Source organism: Drosophila tropicalis, unplaced genomic scaffold, assembly GCF_018151085.1.
Source record: "Drosophila tropicalis isolate 14030-0801.00 unplaced genomic scaffold, ASM1815108v1 contig_1190, whole genome shotgun sequence".
NCBI lineage: Eukaryota > Metazoa > Arthropoda > Insecta > Diptera > Drosophilidae > Drosophila > Drosophila tropicalis.
This window is the reverse complement of record NW_027172561.1, coordinates 3,622,698-3,650,007: the sequence shown is the minus strand read 5'-3', so window position 1 is coordinate 3,650,007 and position 27,310 is coordinate 3,622,698. Positions and strand designations below refer to the sequence as shown.

Below are 27,310 nucleotides of genomic sequence, written 5' to 3'. Positions count from 1 at the left end.
CTGCAGTCCCGGCTGTAGGTGGGGGATGACATCGCTGGTGCCCATATGGCGGCGGCATATAGGATGATGGACCTTACCACTGTCGAGATGAGCCATCTGCTCCGTTGCTTGGGGCCGCCGACGTTAGCCATGAGGCGAGTTATAGCTGACGTGGCCTTCGCAGCTTTATCTGCGGTATACTGCAGGTGGGCTTTGAATGTTAGCCTATGGTCCATCATGACTCCAAGATATTTAATGGCAGGCTTTGATGTTATTGAGCATCCGGCGACTTCGATCCTGGCTGTTTCCACTTTTTTCCTGCTGCTTATGAGCACGGCCTCGGTTTTGTGTGCGGCTATGGATAGTGAGTTTGCCTCCATCCATTCCAGAATCCTGAACACTGCTGCATTGGTGTTTTCTTCCGCTTGCTGTATATCCTTGGCCACAGTGACGATGGCGATGTCGTCCGCGAATCCCACTATGCGAGTGTCAGTTGGCATGTCCAATCGCAGGACAGTGTCGTACATAACATTCCACAATGTTGGCCCGATCACTGATCCTTGGGGTACTCCACCTGTGATGGTGTGTTTCCGTGGACCAGCTGCTGTGTCGTAGAGTAGCACCCGATCCCGGAAATAGCTGCATATCAGGTTAATTATGTACTCAGATATGTTTAATCGCTCTAGGGACGCGATAATGGAGTCCCAGCTGGCCGAATTAAAAGCATTCCGTACATCCAACGTTGATATAAGGCAGTACGTGTGTGTGTGTGCGCGTATGTGTGTGTAGGTTCTATATTTTTGGTTTCTCTTACTCTAGCATGTTGTGTGTGTGTGGCAGACATCGGGGAGACTTTTGCATTTGGCACGCGTTTTATGCAGATTCATAGTTAACGGGAATAAAATTCAAATGTCCGCCCAAGCGCCGCACCTTTAAAAGCCACTCATTAGAATGCAGCCATTAACACATTTTGCTGCCTACCCCGCTGCTCCCTCCCCGGCATTAACCATAACGCTTTTTCCTCCCATCGTTTCGTTAGAATTGGAATGGTTACTGTCTTTTTTATGGCTATCTGCGGGATATTCATTGGTAGTTTGTTTCCGCTGAAGCGCAACGTGTTGTTGTTGTATGTTATATGTTGCGTGTGGACTTCTAAGCAGGTTGTCAATTCACCTTGATTGCATTGCCTCATTAAACGGGCAAAAAGATGAATACATAGCCGGGAGAGGCGGGTTAGCCGAAACGGCAGTTCGATTTGCCAGTGAAGATGATGATGATGATTATAATGATGATCATTTATCAAATGTCTATAAAGAAATGATGCAGCATTTTTTGGGTAACCCAAACCAGAACGTAAATTTGTCACTCTGTGACACAACACAAAAAACAAATAAAAAAAACCCAAGAAATGAAATGTTGTGGGAACTTTTCTTTCAACGCTAATGAATCTCATCTGCCGACGACTTTCTTCCCTTCATATAAGGAACAAGTCTCGAGCTTAATCCTTTTGATGATTTGACGCTTTCGATGCGCAATTTGTAAAGGTTAAAAATGTGAAAATGAGGCCAACAACAAAATAAATGACAATGAGATGAACATTTTCAGGTAACAGTCTTTTGGGAATACAGAAGGTTTGACTTTTAAATACGAATAACAAATATGATTTTCATTTTATTCATAGCCTTTGTTTAGTTATTTGTTTATTTTTTTTTTTTTTTGATTTGTATTCATAGTTTTTGTATACATCTCTATAATTTTAAATATAGCGGAATCTTACTATTATTCTATAATTTCTTTCCAACTTCAACAAATGATGTTTTTCTCGTGGAACAAACTAAAAACATTCTTTCGTTTTTATTAGCGTATTCCTAAATTTTGGTGGCCATTAAATCCAGTCAAGTTATTTTAGCTTCCTCTGTGTTTTTGGGAAAGGCTTTATTTAATTTAGAAGTTTTAAAATTAACAAAAATTTGGGTAATTTAAAATATAAGGACAAAATTGCAAACAGTTTTATTTTTACAACAATTTTAACGAAGTGAAGCTTAGTAGGCAAATACAATGGGTTTTACAACAAACAAGGGGATGCAATATTCTTCACATACATTTTATGCTAGTGGCTAGCCTCCTGACATCACTTGGACACACCAACCAATGCAGGGCGAATGCATCGTGTATGTAATATGTATCCTAATTTGGTAACATCTACAATAGTGTTGGCCTCAACCGTGCTATCCTCCTTTTCAAATAGGGCCTCATGAAAATTAGGATTAAATTTTTCATTTATGGGATTAAATGGTTCCAAGCCATGACGCTTGAAAACCTGCATCAGAGATGCTTTGGTCATCACAAGTCCTTCGAAAAGATTTTTGAGGTCAGCATTATAGGCCAGCTTGTCCTTCGGCACTGCCTGTGTTGCATGACCGAGGTTATCGGCCACGTCAAGTAAATCCCTGCAGAAATTTTGTATTCCAAAGTTTTTTGCATCCGTAATCTGTTTGTTTAGACGGGCCCGTATATTCTCGCTCTCGGCCAGGGATCTTTTGTATTTATCTAGAAGCTCGCTATTTTGTTCCTTAGCCTCGGCCAATTCTTTCATCAGGCGATCAATTTCAGCGGACGATGGGGGTGCCGGTTTCTCCATCGTCGTAGCCGTCTGCTCAGGATTGCTCTCTGTGGTGTAGAGCCTTGGCTTGGCAGCAATACGCCCAATTTGGGGGATCAGCTGCTGTGCGTCGGCCAGGTTCTTTAGTTGGTATAGATGACGACCAAAAATTCTTACGGTCACAGCTGTTTTAGTTCCCATGGCAATAATAATATTCAAGTTTTGGCCAAAAAACAACAAATGTTATTGAATTTTCGTTTTGTTTTCCAGAGAACACTAAAAAGAATGAGTTTTGATAATTTGTGAATTAGTATTGCTTTAGGGCTTGTGATTATTATAGTTGACAGTTCTTTCTAAGGTATGTTGATCAAAAAACTAATAAACAACGTTACACTCAAAAGTGTCAAACACATTTACAAATTATATTCTACACGCTTAGATAACTAATAGAAATTTTTGATTGCATTTATATGTTTATTTGTACTGCTTTATTTTCATTTGAAATAACCGAAATTCCCATCATACGAATACAATATTTATGATCTGAAGTTTTCATTAGTTAAACAAATTTATGTAGAATAGCCCCATAGCTTGACTGTTAATATCAATTTTCCCAACACCTACAATTGGAAAGATCAATAAACTTATACATACGTACACACGCAAGAACCTCTGATTGAAAACTCATCAAAATGATATTATGCATAGTGTGTGTGTGTGTGTGTTTGTGTGTAGTATGTGGGGATATATGGATGTGGATGTAAATGTATCTATGACCGTTATTTGACTTTCCCAACAATATAATAATCATAAGTTGAATTGAAAATGACTTGAAGACGGCAAAACTTGAGCCCCAATAAGGGCAATCAAATAAAGCAGAGCCACGGCGTACGCAGCATAATAAACTAAATGGTTAACAAATATACAAACATACTATATAGCATATGTATATGTAAGTACATACATGCATTTGTAGCTGGGAAAGAAAGAAACAAGAAGAAACTTGGCTTTAGGTGACCGAGTCGACCCAAAGGTAAATATTATGCTGACAATCAAAAGTCACAAGCAACAAAAAAAAAAAAAAAAAATGAGAATCAAAGGAAAAAAGAAGAATGTATTTTAACTTCAATTCTGTTTACCAAACTGTCCATGTATGGGGGTCGGGGCAAGTGCAAAGGCAAAACGGAATTGGGTCGATATGAACCTGCCCCTTACCCATCTCAGTGTCTGCCTGTTGGATCGGATCATATTTCAATAATAATTCCAAAAAAAAAAAAAAAAAACACAGAATTTAATTTGTTTAACGCTTAAGACGACTCGCGTGCGTGGGTGAAACGATAGATAGTTATCAGGCCCCCATCAGTTGAGTACGTTTCAGTTGGTTCGGTTTGGTTTGGTTTGGTTTGCTTAATTGTCATGACAAGTTGACAGTTCGCATGAAAGCGCAGCCATTGTTCCCTCTCCTCTGTACAAATTTTCTTTCTTTTGTTAAGACTGTGCTTTTCCTTCTTCTGACTTTTTGGTTATTTGTATATGCACATATATACATAGGTACATATATACATATTTATTTGGTGTTTATGCATTTATCTCACTTGACCCAATTTTTGTATGTCGCATGCCTTATTAAATCGACTACTACCGAACACCAGAAACTGACGGCCAGCGGTCTGGGACTGTAACCCATGGGCGTAGTTAAAGGGTAGAATTTCTCCTAAACTAAGTTTATTAAGATCCTTTTACAATTTATATATTTTGCACTTGTAATGTTTAATGCTTTTCTATGCTCTTCTCGCTTGTTTCCCCTAGGTATGTTCAAGACTACATCCATGATTAAAGGGGCTCTGGATCTGGTGGCATGGTGCGCAATCTTAAACGATGATTCATATATTTGGTTACATTTTTTTTTTTGCCAGCCTTCGAGCCAACTGAGTGGCCGTTGGGCGTATGCGTCAGACCTTAACCATTTCAATATAACAAGAAGCTTTTTTTTTTTTTTTGTTTTTTTGCATTGCCAAAGATAAGGCCAATACTTGGGTGAGTGCACAAAATGTGAGAAAGCAAATTGAAATTCTCCATATACACATACCAACATATCGTTCAAGATCTTATGACTAATTATAATTAGTTTAATAATTATTAAACCAAATGATCAAATATATCTGTTAAAATGCTTTTCGGTTTAGACATTTTATTTGTAAGTCAACTGCATTATTCTTCCGGGCCGTGTAAAGCAAGTTATATTGCTAATTTTGAAAAAGTGAGAGTAGTCTCGTTCAGCGACCATTACTCCAGGGAGATCTTAGTACAGGCTCTAAGGATATTCTTTCCTAAATCACAGAATTGCTCCATAAATGAACTGGAAATGTTATATTAGATTAGGCAAGTATGTATCATAATGATCAGTGACCTGTTGTTTCAGGTCTTAACTCGATAATTTTTTTTTGGTTTTTAACACAATTGTCGTTGCAATACATGCCTCTCTAAGCCTGCAAAGTACTTAGGGGTATATTCTGTAAGCATCTGTTAAGTCCATTATGGCGTAGATATGACCACCTAAGTCTAACTTAACAGTGTTTAAACTTGAAAGCCACTAAATCTAGAGTTAGCCGATTTTTCCACTTTTTAACACTGAAATTTCGACTAGCTTAAGTAAATATTTGCGAGGCAAGATACTGTTTGTTACTGGGCGGCAGGTCATCCCCACCCTCCAAATAATCTCCGGTAGTACTTTAACAGCCCCTTACTACATATCTACTTATGTCATTTAGCCATGTAAAAGGTCATTTGATCAGCATCTCGTGATATCAAGGCAATGTCCAAGTTGTGCAATGTACAGAAATTGTTCAATTACACAAATTTCCTTGAAATAGTTCATAGAGCTTTATTTTAATTTTTGAGTAATCTTTAAGTTTTTGCTTATTTTGGCTTTAAAAATCAGAGCTTAATTATGTATGTATGTACATACATATGTAGGTAAATAAATTTCCTAGCCATACCCTTAAGTTTCTTATGTACTTATAAAATCCTTGACTTTTCAGATTTTTTGCTATTGTCTTTCTACCCATCTGCACCTACCTTCTGAAGGGGTTTTTCGTCTTGCTCTCTTTTTAGGGTTTTAATCCGCCTATTTAAGTAAATTTTTATTGGAAAATTCATTGCCTCAGTGACATTTCTTTTCACAATTCACGTAGTTAATATTATGATGATGCCTTCTTTGCCGTCGTCGTTGTCGTTGTCATAGTCACCCCTTCCAGTATCCGAACACTTTTTATTTTTATAATTTTTTTTTTTTTTTTTTGTGACCCAATCGCTTTGCGTTGACAAAAGGCACACACAATGATTGATGCGCTGGTTTTTCTTACTGGTGTTGTTGTTATTATTGCTGTTGCTGCTGCTGTTGTTGCACTCGCCAAGGGGCCTGATAATGACTTTTTAAACACAATTCTAATGCGCTAAAAAGGGGGCAATCAAAAACGTTGGCGGTAGAAAAGAAGAAAACAAGGTATAAGCAAGAAAAGTCGCCGATCAACGTTCAGAGTCACTAGAAGAAGAGAAGAAGGGGGAAAAAAAAGATAAAGGGGTCTCCTATTGAAATGTAATTTGCATTTTATAAGCCTCTGGGCAAGAGAGGTAAGCCCAGCAACAACAAAAAAAACTATTACGCCTTAAGGGGATTTTTATTTGTTGTTGTTGTTGTTGATTCTTCAACGATTTATGCGTTTTTGATGATTGCGAAAACTATAGATATAGAGAGACATAAGTAAGGTCGTCCAGAACTTTAATATTATGTAAAGTACTCATGATCGAAGACAGCATAACGAAATGAAACAACAAAAAGGGTCCTGATTCTACCTCCTCACGCTCCCATTTTCTCTATCTTAGCTTAACTTCAGTGTTCAGTGTTTTTTTTTTTTTTTTTTTGAAATAATGCAAAATCATTTGGCCTGGGCCCTTTGCACGTGCGCTTTTGTTCCTTTTCTCTCTTGGTTTTTTGTGTGTTCTGAAGGGTTTCGCAATCAGTGTACGATCATTGAGCGTTTGTCTCTTGTCATCATCATCAGCAACAGCAGCAGCAGCAGACAGTAGCAACATCTGCTTTATATTCATGTTGCATGCATTTTGCATAGAAGAGAGGGCACAATGATTAGACAACATTTATCTAGAGTTTTGTCACGTTTAGTTGACACTTTGGGCAAAAAAATTTTGTTTAAAAGGTTATAAAAAAAAGAAATGAATTAAAAAGGCTTATAGACCTGGGTGGTGGGCTAACAAGCCTTAAGCATGAATCAATAATGAGTGTTCTGTCCTATCATTGTTTCGGTTCCATCTCATTAAGTTTATACAGGCAACAAAACATTTGTCATACAAAGACAAACTGGCTGGCTGGCTTGCTGACTGACTGACTGACTTTAGACTGAAAACTGAACAAAGACTTAAATATAATGCTCTCGTAACTGGACGTTAATATGTATCTACTTGTATTCCCTATAATCCGTTACGCCTGGCCGACGCTTTACATTAATACGCCAATTTTTTTATTTTTTACTTATTTTATACTCCTTACACAAAAGAGTCAGACAATGGCCAGAGACAACTGGCAAAGTGACTGTAATTAACATTTTTCGCATTATAATTTGCCCTTTTTTGTGTTTTTTCTGTTTCTGTTGATGTTGATGTTGACTGAGCTGGCATTTAATGTGCTCACATTTACGAGGCTACAACATATCCGTGCCATAAGTAGAAATCATAAAGGAGGAAGGCACTTAAAGAGTAAAAATCATAACGAAAATGCTTTTGCATTTTCACATTTTGCAACTGTTGCTGTTGCTGCTGCTGCTGTTGCTGATGACTAATAAACAAAGCAGCAAATGCAGTTGATGGGGAAGTTGGTTGTTTGCTTTTTACGAAGAGGTCAAGAGACAAGTGACCCATAAAGTAGAAAATTTATAGGTAAGCTAACTTGCTGCTGATGTAACTGGAGATCGTTTGGTAATGTCATTTTGTATGACACTGAATTGCAGTTGAAAAAACGGCATTAAAGCTCTTCAGAGTATAAAAATGCAATAATAAATGCATAACTTATGTACAAAAATTTTATTAATTAGTATAAAAAAAATGCAAACGAAGTTAACTGCGCCTTGTGGTCCTGGCCATTGAAAAGTCTTTAATTCCTTTAACAAATTTCCTTGAATACGGTTTCTTTTCCAAAAATTTGAATTTTTTAAAATTTTTCTATATTATGTGACGTTTTTTGTTAAGTCTACTTTAGATAAGATTTTTCTATATTTTTACTGAGAGGGCTTCCATAGCAGCCATATTTTATAGTGTATCAATCCGACGAATGGTCAAACTTTTTGTCTCTATCCAGTAAGACAAGCAAATTCGGACGGACATGGCTATGTCGACTCAACATTAAGAATTAGAGACCCCTTTAAAAGAAAATACGTATACCACACAATGGAAAGGAATACCTATGGGATCAGCACTATCAATAATAACCGAAATAATTACGAATGAACTTTTGGACAAAGCATTAAACTGAAAGTAAAACCAACTAAATTAATGACAATATATGTAAATATATCAATTTTATGCCATTGTTAAAGCTTATGACATTCAGAATACACTTGATAAACTATATTCATTTGACAAAACTATAAAGTTCACTATGAATATGAAAAATAACTGAAAACTGACACATTTAGATTCATTGCAAAACAGACTAGGAAACGATTTAAAATTAAAAAGGAACAAGAAAACCAACAGCAAGACGCCGCATTAGGACGAATCAAAATACCCCAAAATTGATGATAATAAATACAGATAGGAATTGCATAGAAAGTAAACCTAACATAACAGAGAAAAGATTTTTGAAATCACATGATAAAGTGATAAATGGCTCACAAACTAAACAATATCTTTCCATTTATATTTAATAGAACTAGAAGCTAAATACAATTGATAGGAGCAAAGTTGTTTATTAAGAAAACTCTAATAAAATGTATAAAAGGACAAACAAATAGACTATGGCTCACTTCGACAGAGCATAAAGCAAAACAAATACAGTTGACAAGATCATAAGATACAAAATAACAAAAGTTTTAATTTAAATTGCATAAATATGATCAATGAAATATTAAGAGCTTCTGCATAAAGAGGGCCCTTTATCAATCAGAGTGAGATGCCGTTTAAGGCATATGATCATATATGTACATATGTATGTATATGTGTACATATATATATATGGTATGGGTCAATAGGAGACTTCTCAAAGTTAGATTAGCTGCAGCTAAATTTAGTTTGAATCAGAATGATCAATGGTAAACAAGTCAAATGATTTTAAGCTGCCTCCTATCACATATTTTGGTAAGCCAACAGCTGGCACAAACATTAAACAAAAATATAGGTGAGAGTAAGGCAAAAAAAAAAAAAAAAAACTAACAAACTACTACTATTTAGCCCAATGTCTATTTTATTGAAAAGCAATGTTTCTTAATGGAAATTGTACATCATGTGCACGAAAGATTGGGCCAACATTTGATAACGGATAAAACTGAATATGTGGTAAGATGAAATCAGATATTTTTTAGCTATACTTTTAATATCGTTTAAATTTAAATAGCTCTACAATGAAAAGATGAAAAAATTCTGAGTTATACACTATGGGTCGTTTGGTGCCTAAGAATATCTTTTATAGTAGCCAACATCCCGAGCATTATGAGCAAACATTGGGTCTTTAATATTATTTCTACAATACACCAATACTCGTGCTGGGCACGAGTTCATGTTAATGCTAGTCTCTTTCTTCATGTGCTAACATTAACTCTTTTTAAGCTGGAGGACTACCGACCACTGATAATGCCCAAGATCTATGAAATATTGTCTGAAGTCTATTGTCATGAAGTCTTAATTTTAACTTTGCCAATTGGTTAAGAGAAATTTAAGTGATATTATCGAAATCTTACCCAAAGAACTTTTACCCAAGTCATGCCGGAATGACGCGAAATGGTTTGAGGCCATGTCTGATATCCATCTTCTCAGACTTAATGTTAACAGCAGAGCTTAGTCTCGAATTAAATACCTTACAGAGGATATTTCAATATGGGTGTATCTCAAACAAATTTACATCAAGTCGATAAATTTTGGTATTGCCAGTTAAAGCAATTACTCTCACGATATAAACTTGAACTCTATGGTCATCAATTGGAGTATAGAAATTTAAGGGAAACTAAAGAACCAAAAGCCACCCGTTTATTAACATGGCAAAAGCTACGTTTTCAAGATGAAACTAGAAAATGGTTCAAAAATTTACTCAAACAACTCGAAAATCGTGTGCATATAGCAGTCGCAACATTATACTTATATTAGCGAATTCAACTCGAATTGATCTTAGATTAAAAGATAATTGGTTATTGGCCTTGCGTGAACTGTTTCCCTTAGATAATAGGCAATTGCTGACTATAAATGCTGAGAGAACTCAGCTAATATTCGAATGGCATACTGCTTTGCGTTCAGCAAATTTCTTTCATTATATAGAAAAGCTACTTAAGCTATATGATAGCTTTAGATCTGAATTTCTTAAGATGAAGTATAAAGAATCTAATGTTTATGGTGATTTAAATTTTCAAAGTATTGACAAAACTCCCTTGACAATCTATATGGAACCAGTTGATGTCGATTTGAGTAATCTTTTGCATGTCCAGCATTTTTATTATGATGAACATTTTCAATGGCCCTTCAGTCTGCAAGCTCGTCTATGGCGTCTACAACAAAGACCCTCTAGCATTGCATTTCGTGTAAACAGTAATAGAACCCAGTCCATAGTTTTGCATTTGTTTCTGACCACTCTCACGAGAGGTGACCAGGAGCCCATCTATCAATTGGACAAATTTGTGGTGTTACTTAAAACAGGCTACAATATCGCCAAATTTTCAAATCAATTTTCTGGTCTAATTGATGATCATATTACTCTAACGGAACTCTATTAATATGTTAAACTAGCTGAATCGGATAGATATGATTTTCCATTTAACATAACCACACCGAATTGTGGTTTTCCAAGACGTTTGTTATTACCACGCGGTGGTCGTCATGGAAAACCTTTGCTCATGCATTTACTACTGATAGCAACACTGTACAATGAGTCAATGAATATTATCGAGGGAACTAAAAATCAATTAAATTGTAATTTTTCTAATCCTTGGATCAATCCTTTTGAGCTTCAATTGGATGGACTTGGCAAATGCACTGACAGCAAGTGGAAATTTATCATGAAGAAAATGAAACCGATTGAAGTTTTAATAAAATAAAGTTTTACCGTTGGGTTTTTGTTTTGTTTTTTTTTTTTTTTTTGGCAAGTGAAGCCAACTTTGGGTAATTAGTTACGAACAGGGGACATGGGTAGCAGCCGCATGAGGCCTCTTACAAACATGTATAAAATATTAATCAAAATCACAAAAGAACAAGGCATTAGTTAGGTGCGGCTCACTGGGAGCAGAAGGAGATGGGGGAAGGCCCCTAAAAAAAAACGTTGCATACGAACCAACAGATGGGGAGACAAGAAGTGTAGTAGAAGAAGAAGGTGAGAAGAGTTAGACATAGAGACAGAGAAAGACTAGGAAGGGGAACGAAAGAGGGAGAGAGCGAGAGAGAGAGAGAGAGGGGGGTTAAGAGGCAGCTAAACTTGTTATACGCAATCGAAATGAAAATATGGGCGAAATAAACCAATGGGGCTGGTACCGTCAGAGAAGAAGGCGGTGGCGGCGGCGGCAGAAGAGGAGGTGGTGGTGGCGGCGGCTGTAAATCTAGAACTAGTTTTTGTATGACGCGGTATAAAAGAAAATATTGGACACCTGCACGGTTTCGTATCGCAACAAAATACAACAACAAGAACGAGGCGTATGAGGGACAAGTGAAGCCCGAAACAAAACAAAAAACCAAACGAAATGAAACGGATGGATAGATGGATGGACGGACTAACTGACTGACTGACGAACTAAGGGCCAGAGCAAACGTCGCGACGAAATGGTCTCTGTGACGGTGGGGCATAACAGAGATAAGACTGAAACGTTGCTCAGAGAAAGGGCGAAGTCATGTATACCCTAATAATCACTAAATAGCTGACTCCATTGAACTGTAGTCATGATATAATCAAAATACCCCCGCCATAAGTTAGAGTAGTATTGAGAAAAAAAAAAAAAACACAATTCAGGCAAGCGTAACGTTCCTAAGATTTCTCTCTCTTTTCTGATTCTCCTCCTAGGAAGGCTCTTAGGTAGCTGCAAAATTTTGCCCTGGTACCTGCCACCACCGCTACCACTGCCACCAACAACAACACACACATACACACACTGTAAAAGGGGCAGCCAAACAAACGCAGGACGAAAACTAATGGCCAGGCTTTTATTTCCAAGAAATTTAAAACTTTACCAGCAAAAGAATCATAAAAAAATGGGTAGAAAAAAGAAAAAGAAAAGAAAAATGGTGTTAGGGTGTCTAGGGCCACTTGAAAACACATGGTACCATTACCCATTTGAGAGATTGAGATTCTGTTCCCATTTTTGGGCTGGCAGGTAGTAAGCAGGACAAGCAGACAGATAGACGGACACCGACAGAAATAGTGGACCTATGAAATTTATGAGATCCCCTCTTGGATCATCATCATCATCATTATCATCCCTTGGACTATTCATACTTGCAAATTAAAAGAAGAACAAAAGCAACGACTATTTGATATCCTAAAACTCCTTTAGTTGGGTTCTAATATTTAGTGTCTGAGAATCTTCTTATTTTGATTGCTGAAATATATGGTAAATTTTTAAATTGTTTGCTCAATTATGTCTTTAGTAAAATTAAAAAATAATCATTAACTTATGAAAGAAAAAACTCAAAGAACATGTAGTGTCTACCCTTTGACCATAATGGTTAAAGGGTAAACAAAAAATGAAACATAAAACACGAGAAAGAGAGAGAGAGAGAGAGAGACAAAGACAAAACGAAAAATTGATATGACAAAAGATGCATTTTGCCATTTTAGGTAAATCAATTTAACGCCTTATAAGTCGCATTTTATTTGTCAGCTTAAGCAGCCAACTTTGGAACTGGCTATAAAATTCATTCTGTTTATATAACTGAGAACTGAGAATATACTGAAGAACACACTGAAGGAGCGCGCACAGAACTGTGGAGCACTGTTGACTGTTGTCGACGGCACTCACAATGCTGTCGTTGATTACTTTTTGAACTTTCCCGACTTGAGGTTGTTCGTTTTCTTCTTTTGCCATTTATGCATAATTAATAAATTGCCTCATACGCAAAACGAAGACGGGGCGCCGATTGCAGCGATAAAACTCTTGCCTGTCCATTCTGTTGACTGGCTTTATGACTACAGACGAAAAAAAAAAGAAGAAATTAAAATTATCCTTACACATTATTGACAGAGAGGCAGACAGACAGACCGACAGCAAACCCGACCGCAAGTAAGCAAAAAGAGCAAATACAGTTGCGAATCGTAAAACAATCGAAAAGTCGTGTCTTATTTCTGAGAGTATGAGTATTGCTGATAGACAGACCTTACCAGTCCCCAGTCCTCAGTCCCGGGTCCCAGGTCCCGAGTCCCTGTTCCAGTGCCACTACCACCAAACCGCCAAAAGATCTTGAGTGGCGATAACGTATTGGTGCTTGAGGAAGTCACTCGTCGTGGCCCCTGTGCCTTTGCTGAGCTGAGCTGTGCCCAGCACAAACCGATGATGAGTGGGCAAACATATGAGTAGTGTTGGTGCTGAGTGCTTCAAGAAAGAGATGCGAGATGTTAACCGATCGCTAAAGTTCAAAGTGAAGTGCGAATTTTTGAATTTACATACGTATCGATACATCTAAAAAGAGTGCGGAAGCTTAATTCGAGGGGAAGGGAATGCTAGAGATATGAACAAATGTTCAAGCATTCGTATTTTAAAGTATCTTCTCACAAGTCTTCATTTTCAATGATCAACACTAGCGATCCGTTTGTTCATTTGAAACGGCATGAAAGAGTGAAAGTAGTTCGCTAATTACATTTATTCTGAGAATATTAAAAAAATTAATCTGAATTACTGTAATATTTTATACAAGTCTTAATTGTTTTGTAATTATTTTAATAAAATTCAATACATCTTCATCGGATTCATTTAAAATTTAATGTACGAATCGGTAGTAAGGAACATAAGTTTTCAAAAACAAATTGTTAACTGTATCTCTAATGCGCATTCCCAAGAAGTTGACACTGACCGATCAATGAAATTGTGAGTTGTCGCTTTTAGGAGTTTCGTAGTCTTAAATTTAATTAAAATCTTGTTATTTAATGTATCTTCATCTTTAGCTTTTGAATGAGTTTATCAACGTTTTGAAGTGAACACTGCAAAGTTTTAACCTAAATCGGAATCGAATAGAGACAGTGTGATAGATGGTAAGAACCATTTTATTTCGCGTCAGTCTTTATGTCTTTTAATTAATTCATTGTTTTTAAAGAAGATCGTGTTAGTTAATAATAACTTTATTTTGAAAGAATGCTATCAAGTGAATTGGATTGCTATACATATTTTCTGATGTAAATATGTACAGATGTATGTATGTATATTTCCGCGACGGACCTGGTCTCAAAATTGTACTTAATACCGTATCCATCTCTAGTGTTAGCTTTATAACCTAATGATGCAGTTCGATTTAAAAGACCAGATAGAAAATCAAATTAGCTTTGATAGTGTCTCTTTTTCCACTATCAGTTGAGCGACTGTTAAAGAATTTTTTTTTGATTTGTTAAAATGAATAATCCAATCCATTTGTCGATTACGCGTATATACATTTTTTGGAAAACGTAAATATGCTACTTAATTAGCCTTTCCATAGGGTTTTCATATAAATGGCAAATAAATCCATTGAGTAAGAAAAAGACCGAAACTAGGAAGTACATTAATGCACATACCGAGACAATGCTGATCAAGAATAGCATCTATATACACGTACATATATATGTAAAAAAGTAATTAAACAAGTTGTTGATGTTTTTGAAAAGAATAGAGAATAAGAGGGCTGAGTCTGTGGTTACGTCAACCACCTCCTACAAACACTTTGTTCACATGCTGACAAAGGCAAGGTCCGTGATCCATTTGTAATGCCATTTGTGGGGCCTGGAAACAGCCACCATCCAGGCAGTCAGTCAGTCAGCCAGCCAGAAAACCACCTACCCCAATAAGGCAATAAAGTACAAAAAGACAGAGAGGCACACACACACACACAGCGTATGACCCACTTTCACTGCTCAGAATTGTGAACAGCTGTCCCGGGGCGCCTACTTTCGATGACACATTGTGAATTATTGAACAAAGTGGACATGGACAACCCTTGAGCCAAGTACAAGGAAGATAACCAAGAAACACACACAGACTAAAACAGACGGAGAAAGAAGCGGAAAAGAGAGGAAAAATAAAAAGAAGAAAAAATCGAAGCCAGGGCGCATCAACAATGTCACCATACATCACTCAAAAGACAAAAGGATGGGGAATATACTTTCAAACACCCACATAAAGAAATCTCTCACCCTCTCTCTTCCTCTTTCTCTCTCTCTCTCTGTCATTTGCTAAACGAACTTTGAGTCTGATTTACGAGGCACAGGCAAGGCCATTGTTGCCGCAATTTGAGGCATGTGTCAAAATGTATACAAATTATTTTGTAAGCGAAACCCCATAAAAATGTTTCATAAACAATTAAAGAAACAAAAAAAAACCAAAAGTGGTAAAAAGAAGCAAAAAACAAAAATTCTCAAAAACTCCTTCCCCCCAATAAACTTTTTTGCTTAATGGGTCAATTATGTGGGCGTGCTGAGTGAGACAGAGACAGAGAGAAAAAAGAGGGTATAGAATCAAAAGTATGTCAAACATTGCTTTATCACCCTCAACCGATCAGCTGAATTTTTGCGTAATAATTTTCTCGTTTAAGAAAGTGTCGCATTAATTTTTCATTAGTGTTTTTTAATTGAAAACAACTTTGATTTCGGTTTTTGGTTTCTGCTTTGTTTTTTTGGGCGTTGAACCATCAAACTGCCAAATGAATTAAAGAGCCGTTTAATTTGCCACACAGAGTTCTTTTTTTGTTTTTTTTTTCCTGTTATTTATAAATCCAAAAGTGTTGTTGGCCAATTGGCAGTTTGCCCAAAACGTGCGGTGATTGGCCACATTCAGCATAAGCAGAGAATGATTCTCTTTAAAGAATTTATCAGGGGAGCAAAAGAAATGGGTGAAGAGTTAGGGTTATTAATGTTTGGGACTGTTTCTTCTCTCTCTGTGAATGCGGAAAAGTTTAAAACTTATACCAAATCATTCATACACAAATTCTCTATTTATAAATGTGTTAGCAAAGTTATGACAAGTGTTTTGGGTCTGGGGCCAGAGAAATATGTAGAATAAAAAAAAACATTAAGTAATTTAGCATTTTTATAGGGCTAAACTGAGTTGCAATTGCCTTTTTTGGCTGAAAAATCTAGCTGGTTAAAGCTGAGCTAGTTAAATCAATGCAATTGCAAGCAACTAATAAAATCAATTGAACAATTGATGCGATTTTTATGTGCCGCACAATAACACAAGCAACAACAACAAAATCTAATTGCCGTGGCTCTCCACTTTGATTTGCTGTAATTGATTGAAATTATTGTTGAACATTTGTTGCTGTTCAAAATTGAATCGGGGATGAATGAAGTGAAGGAGCATGTCAGTGCGGTGGCAATCGGTAAGCGAGGGAGGACAAAGCAACAGTGCGACAGTGGGGGGTACTCACAGGCAATTGGTCAACTTGTTTACACTTATGTAGCCAAAAACAAAAAAAATAAAGCAAAAACTGTAAACCAAAAGAAACCAAAAACAAATTGACAAAGAAGTTGACATCCTTGGCACGGGTTTCGATTTCAGTTTGCCACTCGCAACAGTCGCGACAAATTAAATATTAACAAATACCCTGCCCCCACACCCTTGCGACCTCCTCCTCCGCCTCCTCCTCATTCGTCTTTCGTATGCCATGCCAATAGCACCAACAGGCAAGCAGTCTAAGAAGTCTCTTATAGCGTGGTCTGAATTTTCATATATAATTTAAAGATTGTTTTTTCATAGATATTGCTTTGAATTATGTATGATGTGGTATGTATTTGATTGAAGGTTATATTTTGCCTGATTAGGGGGAAGGGGGGGCTTCCATAATTAAATCTAATTTAAGATTTGTCTCAAATAGTAGCAGATAATCAAAATGTGCCCCACTTTTGTGTCTAAAGAAATTTTTACGAGCTTAAATTTGTGAAATGTAATTTTTAACAAGAGATATAAAATAGTACAGATAAAATATATCAGACTTGGAAAAAATATAATCAGATAATATAAATCTTTTTCGAAGTTTTTTAAATCCATTTGGCAAATTTCTTTAGAGTATTCAAGACTCGTAGAATATGCCAGAGAGTTTAACATTTTTAGGATTTTGTGTGTTTTAAAATTGCAATTCTCATATCAATTAAATATATTGGGCAAAGTCTTATCTGCGCACAATTTGTTGCTTTAACAATTTTAATCAAAAACCAAAACAAACACACACACACACATCAGGCTTTTTGTCGTGGTCTAAAAGTGTTTGGCAATATATTTTGTCTAACTGGCTCCGCCTCTGAACGATAATCCCCTTTACCCCCCTCCCAACCGTATTTTGTTTGGTCAACAACGCCCACTTTTTATGGGGATTTGGCGCCGTTTGGTGGCTCTCTTTTGATTTTGCATATTTTGTTTGCTTTGTTTAACATTTAGATACCCTGTAAGCATAATAATACGATCTGCCTAATCCCAATCTTATGATAGGCGTTTATTTTTTATAATACACTTTTCTTTAGACTATAAAGGGTTGAATGAAGTTTATTTATCATTGTGTTTTGTAAATGAAAGAACCAAAAATATACACGAACTAAGCATTCAGATTCATACACTTATAATTATATTATAAAGTGATTTTTGAATTGTCTAAATCAAACAAATTTCTACAAATGTATCTGTGAAATGTATCTGAAAATTGTCCCTTCTCAACTTGTTTTCCTAATCAAAAATGGGTATCCCAAATTCGTGCATATACACACATAAATGTAGTGCTGTGTATTTTTTTTTTTTTTTGTTTTGTTATTCTTTTATTTTGTTGTAGATTTAACAACAGGCATCAAACAAACATTTCACACCTCCAATTCATTGAAAAATTTATTGCAATATATTTTGAAATTTTTGCATAAAATTTCTCTAAACGAGAGCTCAAAACTGGCGGTAAGGCACCGCACAAACGAACTGGAAAAAATCTCTAAAAATAGAGAGAGGAAAAAATGAAAATACAGGGAGAATGCAGAATATCTAATGGCAGAAAAAACATTTAATTTGACAGCCGGCAAAATGTTAAAAATTGCCACAGGGATGCTTCCTCACCACGCACAGATGAATCTATCAACACATCGAAGCAATAAATGCTAAAAATATCTTCCAAAAGATAGGAGTATTTACAATATGTATGTATGTATGTATGTGGACATAAGTGCCATCTAGGCAAAAAGGCATAGTTGGGTTGACGAGGAACACTTTAAAGTAAGCAAATTGATGCTACAACACCTATAAATTGATCACATTTACGAGTAGTATGTATCTCTAGTTGGTTTAGTTCTTACTTCCGTCCTTTCAGACCAATTTAATTAAGAAATTCAGAAACGAAATGATAATGCCATAAAAATGGCCCATAATATTGTTAAAGAACCTTAACCACAAAGCAATGCGAGCTCATAATTTGTCGATTTCTGACTAAAAAGACAACAAGCTAAATGTTGATCGCTCGTAATCTCCCAATATAAGCAAAAGAAATAATAAAAAAAAAAAACAAACCGAAACTGAATGCAACAGAAACATAAGTTTCGCATTAAACTAGAGGCCAGACCCCAGACCCGACCCCGATAGTCAGTAGAAGAAGCGGCTCAAAGAGTAAGGCTACCTACAAGAAAATTGGGTTGCCTTTTTTTTGCAGCAGCAGCAGCACCAACAACAACAACAAAAAGAGTCAAAGTCAAGCGGATGAGATGATGATGATGATGGTGAGTCATGGTCTTGAAAATGTGTGAAATGAACCTGGAGTTGTTGCCGTTCAAAGCCATTGGCAGAATGGCTATAATGTCTCAGTCAATTAGTCGAAATGCTTGTACCCTATACACAATTTAGACTGTCCACTTTGCTTAACATTACTAACTTTTTATTTGATCTTTTTGATTTATGTGCTTGGTCATATTGATATCGGCAATCAGAAAATGTTTCTATATTTATTTATCTAATAGATTCTTTGAATAACCAAATGATTTCTAATGAAGTAACATGTTATTTTAACATTAATTTAGTCTTTGCTTATGATTCCGAGAAACTGCATTAAGGAAAGTTCTTGTTTTACCTGTAACATTTTCTAGAGAACTTTATGTTCTAAAATGTTTTATTTAATTTAAAAAATGTATCCCAATATCAATTTCTGTATGTATGTCGACATTGGCAAATATATTAACTTAACTTAACCAGTATGAAGTATACCTTATTTGATTCAATGGGTAGCAAACAAAAAGGGCGAGGTGGGGTTAGAGGGAGTACGCAAAAAAAGGGCTCAGGATTGTTACTGCGATTTGTATTTTTCTCTTGGTTTTGTCTACAAGTTATACCTGAATGTGGCATGGACGATCGGATCGGAGGTTGTCGCTGGTTTGGGTCGCTCTTACTTGCTAATCATATCAAGCTTCAAATTGTCGGATCTGAAGATTTGCTGTTGACTTTGGCCCCACCTACCCCAACTACCGCCACAGCCATCACCACCTTAGCGAAGATGAGTCACCAGAGTCAGCAGATAGACTGGCTGCAGGTAGTTGGATACAAAAAAATGGGTATGGGTATGGGTAGGTGGTTATAGATCGCCAGACAGTGGTTTTTTGTTTGGTCTTCCATTTTATTATTAGGATCTCAGGTAGATTTATTGTATAAACAGCAAAATGGGCAAATAAGCTCTCCATAGCTTAAACCACAAATTCATATCCACATATATGTACATACGTATGTACGTATGTATGTATATATGTATATATATTTATTTTTTGCCTTACTTATTTATGGGTTTCGTTTGGGGTTTGGTTTTCATTTTTTTCGATCTCGTTCTTGACCACTTGCTGTCCCAAAATCGAATGAGTCACCCAAAGTGCCCAGCTCCACATGTGCGGAAATTGAACTCCTTTTGCAGCAACATTTTATTATTATTATAATTTTTCATCTGTGTTTTGGTATTTTTATTTTTATTTTTTTTTGGTTTTTCATTTCATTTTGTGTTTTTGTTTTTTTTCTTGTGTGTTGTATTTTTATTAAAAGGCTGGCAACAAAAAGTTGATTGATTTTATAGGCGCGATAAGTTTATTGTTCGAGAGTCGATCGTTTTCGGTAGACTCTGGGCAAAGAGATGACTAATGTTTAACGTGATCTCTTTGTTAAAAGTTATTGTTATTCTTAATGTTGTTGTTGTAGTTGCTGTTGTTGTTGATGGCTATAATGTGTCGCATTTAAAAGCTAGTTATTAGCACTTTTTAATGGTCCCTAAGTGTTGAGTAAGTGTCATTGACACTTTGAGCTAGAGTTGAAAGTGGTCCGGAAAGCATTATAGAGATCAGAGCGGTTGGAGGGGCATTTGTTTGATAAGTAGGCAGGTTGAACTGAGCAACTGGTTGATTATGTGTACTTATTCGACATGCCTGATTGATTTGTAATAGAGTGTTGATTGAAGTGTTGAGAGCAAAGTGTGGACTAAAGTTTTTAAAGTAAATAAATAAAATAAAGTTTTTCGTTTAGAATCTTCGAGAATGTTTTAAAAGAGGTTAATTGAGTTAGTAAAAGAATGGGAACTATAACTACATGAAATTAAAAAAAAATTTTGAAAAATTAACAGCAAGGTTGAACAAATCTGACAAGAATAACAATAGTAAGATTAAAAATTTAATGCAACTACAATTAAATAACTGTTTTATTATCAAACTGTTTTCAAAACTGCGTTAAACGATCCACTTGAAATATATTTATTAAGTTTTTTTAATCTTTTTATGTCTTTCATAATCAACGAAGAAATCTAATATGCTTGAACGATCATTGATAGTAATTTGACACTATCAACTTCAGTTAACATTTAGAAAGAATTAAAATGTTTAGATCTAATAAAGATCAAATCTTTTTATCGTCATTAAGCGTTTTTTATATGATAGCTAAATTGAAAACCATAATAAACCAAACTAGAGAGGGTTTAAGTTTTTTTGGGTTTTATGTTTTGGAATATTCTATACAATATTCAAGGAAATTAGAGAAATTGTATCACTTGAAAAAGTTCTAAGGGAGATCTTAATTTTTAGAACAATTAAAACATGGGCCAAAAACAAATTAGAATCTAGTTTAATAATTTTTAGCTTTTTATTGAGTCATCAAGCAGCCATCGGACAGTCATTATGTTGAAATTACGAATAGAATTCAAGTATCACGAATTTGAGCAGTTGACGCCTGAAGGCGGTTGGTCATTTTGACGAACGAACGAATGCTCGACCCTACCTTTCAACTCCTTCTCTTTTGGAGTGCATTATCAATTCGTTTTTGGCTTGTAGTTTGTTTAATTGCCTACACTCTGTGGTGGCCGTTGTTGCTGTTGCCTTCGATTGATGGAAATAAATTAATTTAACAAGCAAATGGCAAATAGAGACCATAAATAAAAGCCATAACTAATTGCTGACACAGTTAGCAAGACAAAGACATAAAATAATCAACTCCAACTTCTTTTTTGTTTTCTTGGTTTTTTTTTTCTTTCTTTTTGTGTTTTTGTATTTTATTTGGCGTGGGCGCCAAGTTCAGAACGTGGGCACAACCACGAAAAAGCCACAAAAGGTATTAGAATTGAAAAAAAAAAAACAACACAACACAAAAACCAGGCAACACCTGCAATGCAAATGTGGAGCACGTGCTGCTGGAACTGTAAAAACAATGAGAGCAAAACTGCTGACCAGGTCAGTTCGTAAAATGAAATAAAACCAGCTCCCCTTTATCCACGCACACCATGAAAATGAAATTCAATAGAATAGAAAAATCCCCATAAACCAGTGGGAGCGGATAAGACGATGAAGGTGCAATGGTCGTATCGTGGGCGCAGTGCATTCATTAGCGATGCGGGCCCATAAAAAATCAGTTTAAGTGCAAACAAACAAATTTCCAGTAGCACTTGAGGTAAACGACGACGTCGACGACGACGACGACGATGATGGTGATCGAAGACCAAATAGATAATTTCATAAATTTTCCAAAATGACAAGACTATTTCGATTTTTTCTTTTTTAGTTTTGTGAAGACTTTCAGACTTTTGAAAGTTTAAGTCTAAGATTGAGATACTTTGATAAATTACAGACAACAGACAAAAAGCCAACCAGACGGCCGAGAGCAATTTATGTACAGGTAACAAGAGACGACAGTTGGCACGAGCCATATACATACGTATGTATATAAATATATCTTTCTCTCCCTCCTGTGTGTGTTGGCCAGATCTTGACGATGTTACAACCAAATCAGCTGCATCATTCCCAACAGCAGACACAGTAACAATTACAACGCCCACTTTAAGCACCTTAGAGCCCCAAAGCCCTCGTCGCCTTTATTTTTTCATTTTTTTTTTTTCTCTACTGGAAAACTATATATGTATACAACAGCAGCAACAACAGCAAGAAACTTAAAATTGTTAAACAAAAAATAAATAAAATGGTAGGCAGAGCTAGACAAATAAGCCCAAGGCAAGAGCACGAGCCCCCCTCGAGAATGTGTGGGGGAAAAAAGTAGCAAGGGCTTCTTTTTTTGGTTTCTTTCTTTCTGATTTTTAATTAAAAGGGTTACCAGCAACAAAAACAACAACAATAACATCTGTCTGACAAATCAGAAAACAAATCTTAACAAAATAAATGACTTTTACTCTAGACGCAGCACAAGCAAAAGCTTTTTGGCCACTCACAATCAAACACAAGTCATGGTCAGAAGGTCTTTTTGGTGTATGCTGTTTTTGTTGTTTCTTCGGTTCTTAGACCCAGACAATAATATGTTTTGTATCTACTACAACATCTACGTAAGAGGTTAATACAAAGATACTCTTCCAATTAAATCGTAATACTTTACCATAGCCAAAACAAAATTAAAGAATAAACTTACATCTTATACCAACAGGAAGAACTTTTGTAGCACTGAATGGACTTTTTCCTTTTTCAGAATATAATCGAAGAAAAATAAAAATATTTTCGGAGAATTTAACTGTTCAGTAGTAAGCAAAACTTTGTATTGTGACAAACGAGAGAGAGAGAGTGAGAGAACGCTTGGCGCAGCCTACTACATAATTTTATGAAAAATATTTTCTTCGATGTTCGATAACCTTGCTCACTTATTGCTTTAAATCTAAATAAATTAATCGATAGTTAATTATCGATAGTAATTAGTGATTTAATTTGCAAAGATATTGTTTGTGCTGAAATTTGGACCCGAAACGTATTTTAAATGACTAACATTAAATTATATTTATGATTCAAAGAGGGTCCACTCTTAGATATGTAATTCTGGAGATTACTTGTTGATTGAAATTGGTCGTGGGCTACATAGTATGTAGTACATACAAAGACCATAGAGAATAGATTATGAATGTTTTCGAATTTTAAATGAAATTGAATAAAGTCTGAATATTACAACGAAGTCGCAATACCACATATTAAAAACCCAAGCGAAAAAAAAAGAAAAAGAATAGCTGCCAGTCATGGCGATGTTGAATCTTTTCATTTTTTACCTCGTTTTTTCTTTGGGGCCGCAACTGTTTCACCCGCTCTTTGCCCTTCTGCATCTTGTGGTCCACCAGTTTTCTTTAGTTGGGGCGTGCGCCTGCGCAAAAGCTGCGCTGCTTTGGCACGTGCGCAGTCAGCCTCCACTTTTGAGAGCCACCCCGCCTTCAATTCAACAGCAGCCCCTCCTCCCTGTTTTTGGGGCCAAGTTTTGAGTCCAAGTTTCATTTCGTTACGTTTCAGTACAGGTTTTGTAGTGTATGTACTATGGGTGTGAGTTTGTGTGTGTGTTTTTGAAAAATGACGTACAATGGCTTTTGGCTCTTGAATCCAGGCTGGAAAATCAACTTGTCTGTATTGTGGTTCAGGTGGTGTTGGAGTCAGAGATGGAGCTGGAGTCGCAGATGGAGTTGAAGCTGAAACTATATACATAGCTGTAGCTGGAGAGCTCGATTGCCTGCCACTGCCACTGTTTGATGACTCTGTTTCTGTGTTGTAATCGTCGTCATTTTAGTGTTTCTTTTTTTTTTTTGGTTAGATTTTGGTGTTTTTTGATTTCTGTTTTGATTAATTTACGACATAAGGTCAAAAAGTTTTGTGTACAAAACGTTTAACTTGTCGCTGGTTCGGTCAAGGTTTCTTTTTTCTGTGAGTCGTTGTCGTTGTCTCTGGTTTTATTGATCGGGTAATTAAATGAGAGAATCCATCTTGGGCCATAAACTCCAAAAACAGTGAACAAAAGCCGCTAAACAATTTTTACCTCATTAGCTTATTGGCAAAAAAAAACAACAAATAAAAAGAAAAGTACAGTTAAATGACCCAAGCGGCAAGCAAACAGCACCCAAACTGAAGATGCCATTGCAAAATGTTGATTGAACATAAGAGATAACCACATACACACTGTAAGAACAACAGACTTTTGCCTTTGGTACAAAAGGAAATAAAAAAAATAAGGACAGGTTGACGGCGTAAGAGGAGTAAGAAGGCTTCTGTGTTCCCATTTACTGATTTAGCCAATGAAAAAAGAATTTTAAAAATGAAATCACATCATAACCAAGGCAAATTGTAAATTTACAAGTAACACCTGCAAGTCCCTCTAGGCGGTTTGAGTTGTACGTGTGCGTTTGTGTGTGTGTGTGTGTGTGTGTGTGGAGACGAAGACGAAAAGAAGTGTGCCTGCCTATGCCAAGTTAGTTAGTTAGTCAGTTACCTATAATCTGGTATAATCAAAATACTAACAGACCCTTTGCGGTAAATTTGGCATGAAGAAAAAACAACCAATTAAATTGTAATACTTTACCATAGACAAAACAAAATTAAAGAATATACTTACATCTTATACCAACAGGAAGAACTTTTGTAGCACTGAATGGACTTTTTCCTTTTTCAGAATATAATCGAAGAAAAATAAAAATATTTTCGGAGAATTTAACTGTTCAGTAGTAAGCAAAACTTTGTATTGTGACAAACGAGAGAGAGAGAGTGAGAGAACGCTTGGCGCAGCCTACTACATAATTTTATGAAAAATATTTTCTTCGATTTTCGATAACCTTGCTCACTTATTGCTTTAAATGTAAAAAATTAATCGATAGTTAATTATCGATAGTGATTAGTGATTTCATTTGCAAAGTTATTGTTTGTGCTGAAATTTGGACCCGAAACGTATTTTAAATGACTAACATTAAATTATATTTATGATTCAAAGAGGGTCCACTCTTAGATATGTAATTCTGGAGATTAGTAAGAAGGCTTCTGTGTTCCCATTTACTGAATTAGCCAATGAAAAAAGATTTTTAAAAATGAAATCACATCATAACCAAGGCAAATTGTAAATTTACAAGTAACACCTGCAAGTCCCTCTAGGCGGTTTGAGTTGTACGTGTGCGTTTGTGTGTGTGTGTGTGTGTGTGTGTGTGTGTGGAGACGAAGACGAAAAGAAGTGTGCCTGCCTATGCCAAGTTAGTTAGTTAGTCAGTTACCTATAATCTGGTATAATCAAAATACTAACAGACCCTTTGCGGTAAATTTGGCATGAAGAAAAAACAATAACAAAAAAGAAATAGGTAATGAGTGCCAGGCTAAGTGGCACTTCAATTGGATGCAAAAAAAAAAATCAGAGAGAAATTTATAACTAAGGAGTTGGATCCCCAGGCACCTCATTAGTTCAGACTGAGAATTGATTGAGGTTGGATCTAATTTGAAAAGTCAAGTGATTGAGTCTAAAGAAAAGAAAGAAAGATGGATTTCACATTAAGTTATTTGGATCATCTAATAAGCCTTGGCAAATTAACTTATTAAGAAACAAAAAATGTATCAAAGAATTAAAGAAGGCAAAAAAAGGCTTAAGTAGGACTCACATAACTTACAATTTAGTTTCAACATCTTCTGCATCAGCTTAAAATAACCTTTCAGAGGGGTTTCAATAAGAGATCACCAGATGACACCTATTTTGACTTTTCATTTTCTCAACACTTAAAATCCATAGGACTAGGCGACTTATTTTAATTAACCCAATTTGTGATTGACATAATTCGTATTTCGAAATGTATTTTGAGGCAACTGTGTCGCCCTGCAGCTTGAAAGTCGTAAAAGTCAAGTTATCCTTCTGCTCGCTTGGCCTTAGAAGTAAAAGTATTAAACTCGAAATCCAATATAGCGGCTATAGAAACATTTTGCAACTTGCGAGGTATCGGAACCTAGACAGCCGCTAATGAACGATTCCTCTAGCTTGTAAATCTGTAAGAGTGGAGATATACGCACACTAAACTGAAGATAACGGCACCAATATCCTGCAGCCGGATACAGGAAACAAGATAAGGGCTTTACTACACATCCTAAAGCCTTTAAGTCGCCAAAATTTATGTAACAGGCAGAAGGAAACTTTTTCGACCACATAAAGTATGTATATTCTTTATCAGGATCAACAGTCGAGTCGATCTAGCCATGTCCATCCGTCCGTCTGTCCGTATGAACGCCTAGATACGATAAAACCGATTTTCTTAAAGCCTATACTAGCTATAGATATCATATTTGGAATGTGTACTGGCTTAGTGCACACGCAGATTTAGCTTTTTTCAAAATTTTGCCACGCCCATCTCCGCTCCTAAAAATTAAATTAAACTGTTTTTCTCGAAAACTAACAAAACTAGAACCACCAAATTTGGTACGTAGATTTGTTTTGTATGCGTGCATATTAATTACATGGAATACCGAAGTCGGCGAGACGACTTACTTACTACATTATATCTTATAGATATAAAAACTTAAGATACTATAGCTATACCTATCCTATTACTCGCATATTAACTTACAATGTAAATCTATTTCAATGTGCAACATTATTGTAAAGAATTTCGTGAGGATTAAGCTATTAAAAGGATCACAGCACAATAACTAACACCATGAACATGAACCATAAATATTCAAGCAATACATAAGCCATCAACTATCAACTAGACCCTGCACTCTGCCATAAATTAACTTTTTTACGTTAAACAGTAAATTAAACAAAAAAAAAAAAAAAACAGAAAGAAGGGCCAATAGATAATAGACAGAAAGAACGGATTTGAAGTAGTAGTTTCCCGGGCTCTTAAGCTCTCAAATATAAAACAAGGTTTTTATTTTTTTTTTCTTTTTTCTTTATTTTTATTATTATTATTATTATTTTTTTTTTTTTGACTACCAGTGTTAAACACATTGTGGTCGTGGTTAAGGTTTTTAAAATGCAACAGCAACCAACAACAATGAGCCAACCAAGCGAGGCACTACTACAATTTATGGCCCTTAGAACAGATTTTTAGACACGACGACAGGCTAGAGTTAGAGTCGAAGATGGAGAA

At 35.9% G+C, this 27,310-nt stretch overlaps 1 protein-coding gene across 1 annotated transcript; it reads right to left on the bottom strand.

Annotated features, from left to right (window-relative positions):
• Nucleotides 1–1,957: 1,957 nt before the first annotated feature.
• Nucleotides 1,958–22,978, bottom strand: LOC137579468 (grpE protein homolog, mitochondrial-like). The gene is made up of 2 exons (XM_068293272.1): nucleotides 22,858–22,978; nucleotides 1,958–2,857 (listed from the first exon to the last, which is right to left on the bottom strand). The coding sequence occupies exon 2, from the start codon at nucleotides 2,780–2,782 to the stop codon at nucleotides 2,111–2,113; it is 672 nt and encodes a 223-aa protein (XP_068149373.1). The 5' UTR covers nucleotides 2,783–2,857; nucleotides 22,858–22,978; the 3' UTR covers nucleotides 1,958–2,110.
• Between the last annotated feature and the right edge of the window lie 4,332 nt (nucleotides 22,979–27,310).

Coding starts and splice junctions, on each gene's coding strand:
- LOC137579468 (XM_068293272.1), bottom strand. CDS start 2,782: ATGGGAACTAAAACAGCTGTGACCGTAAGAATTTTTGGTCGTCATCTA.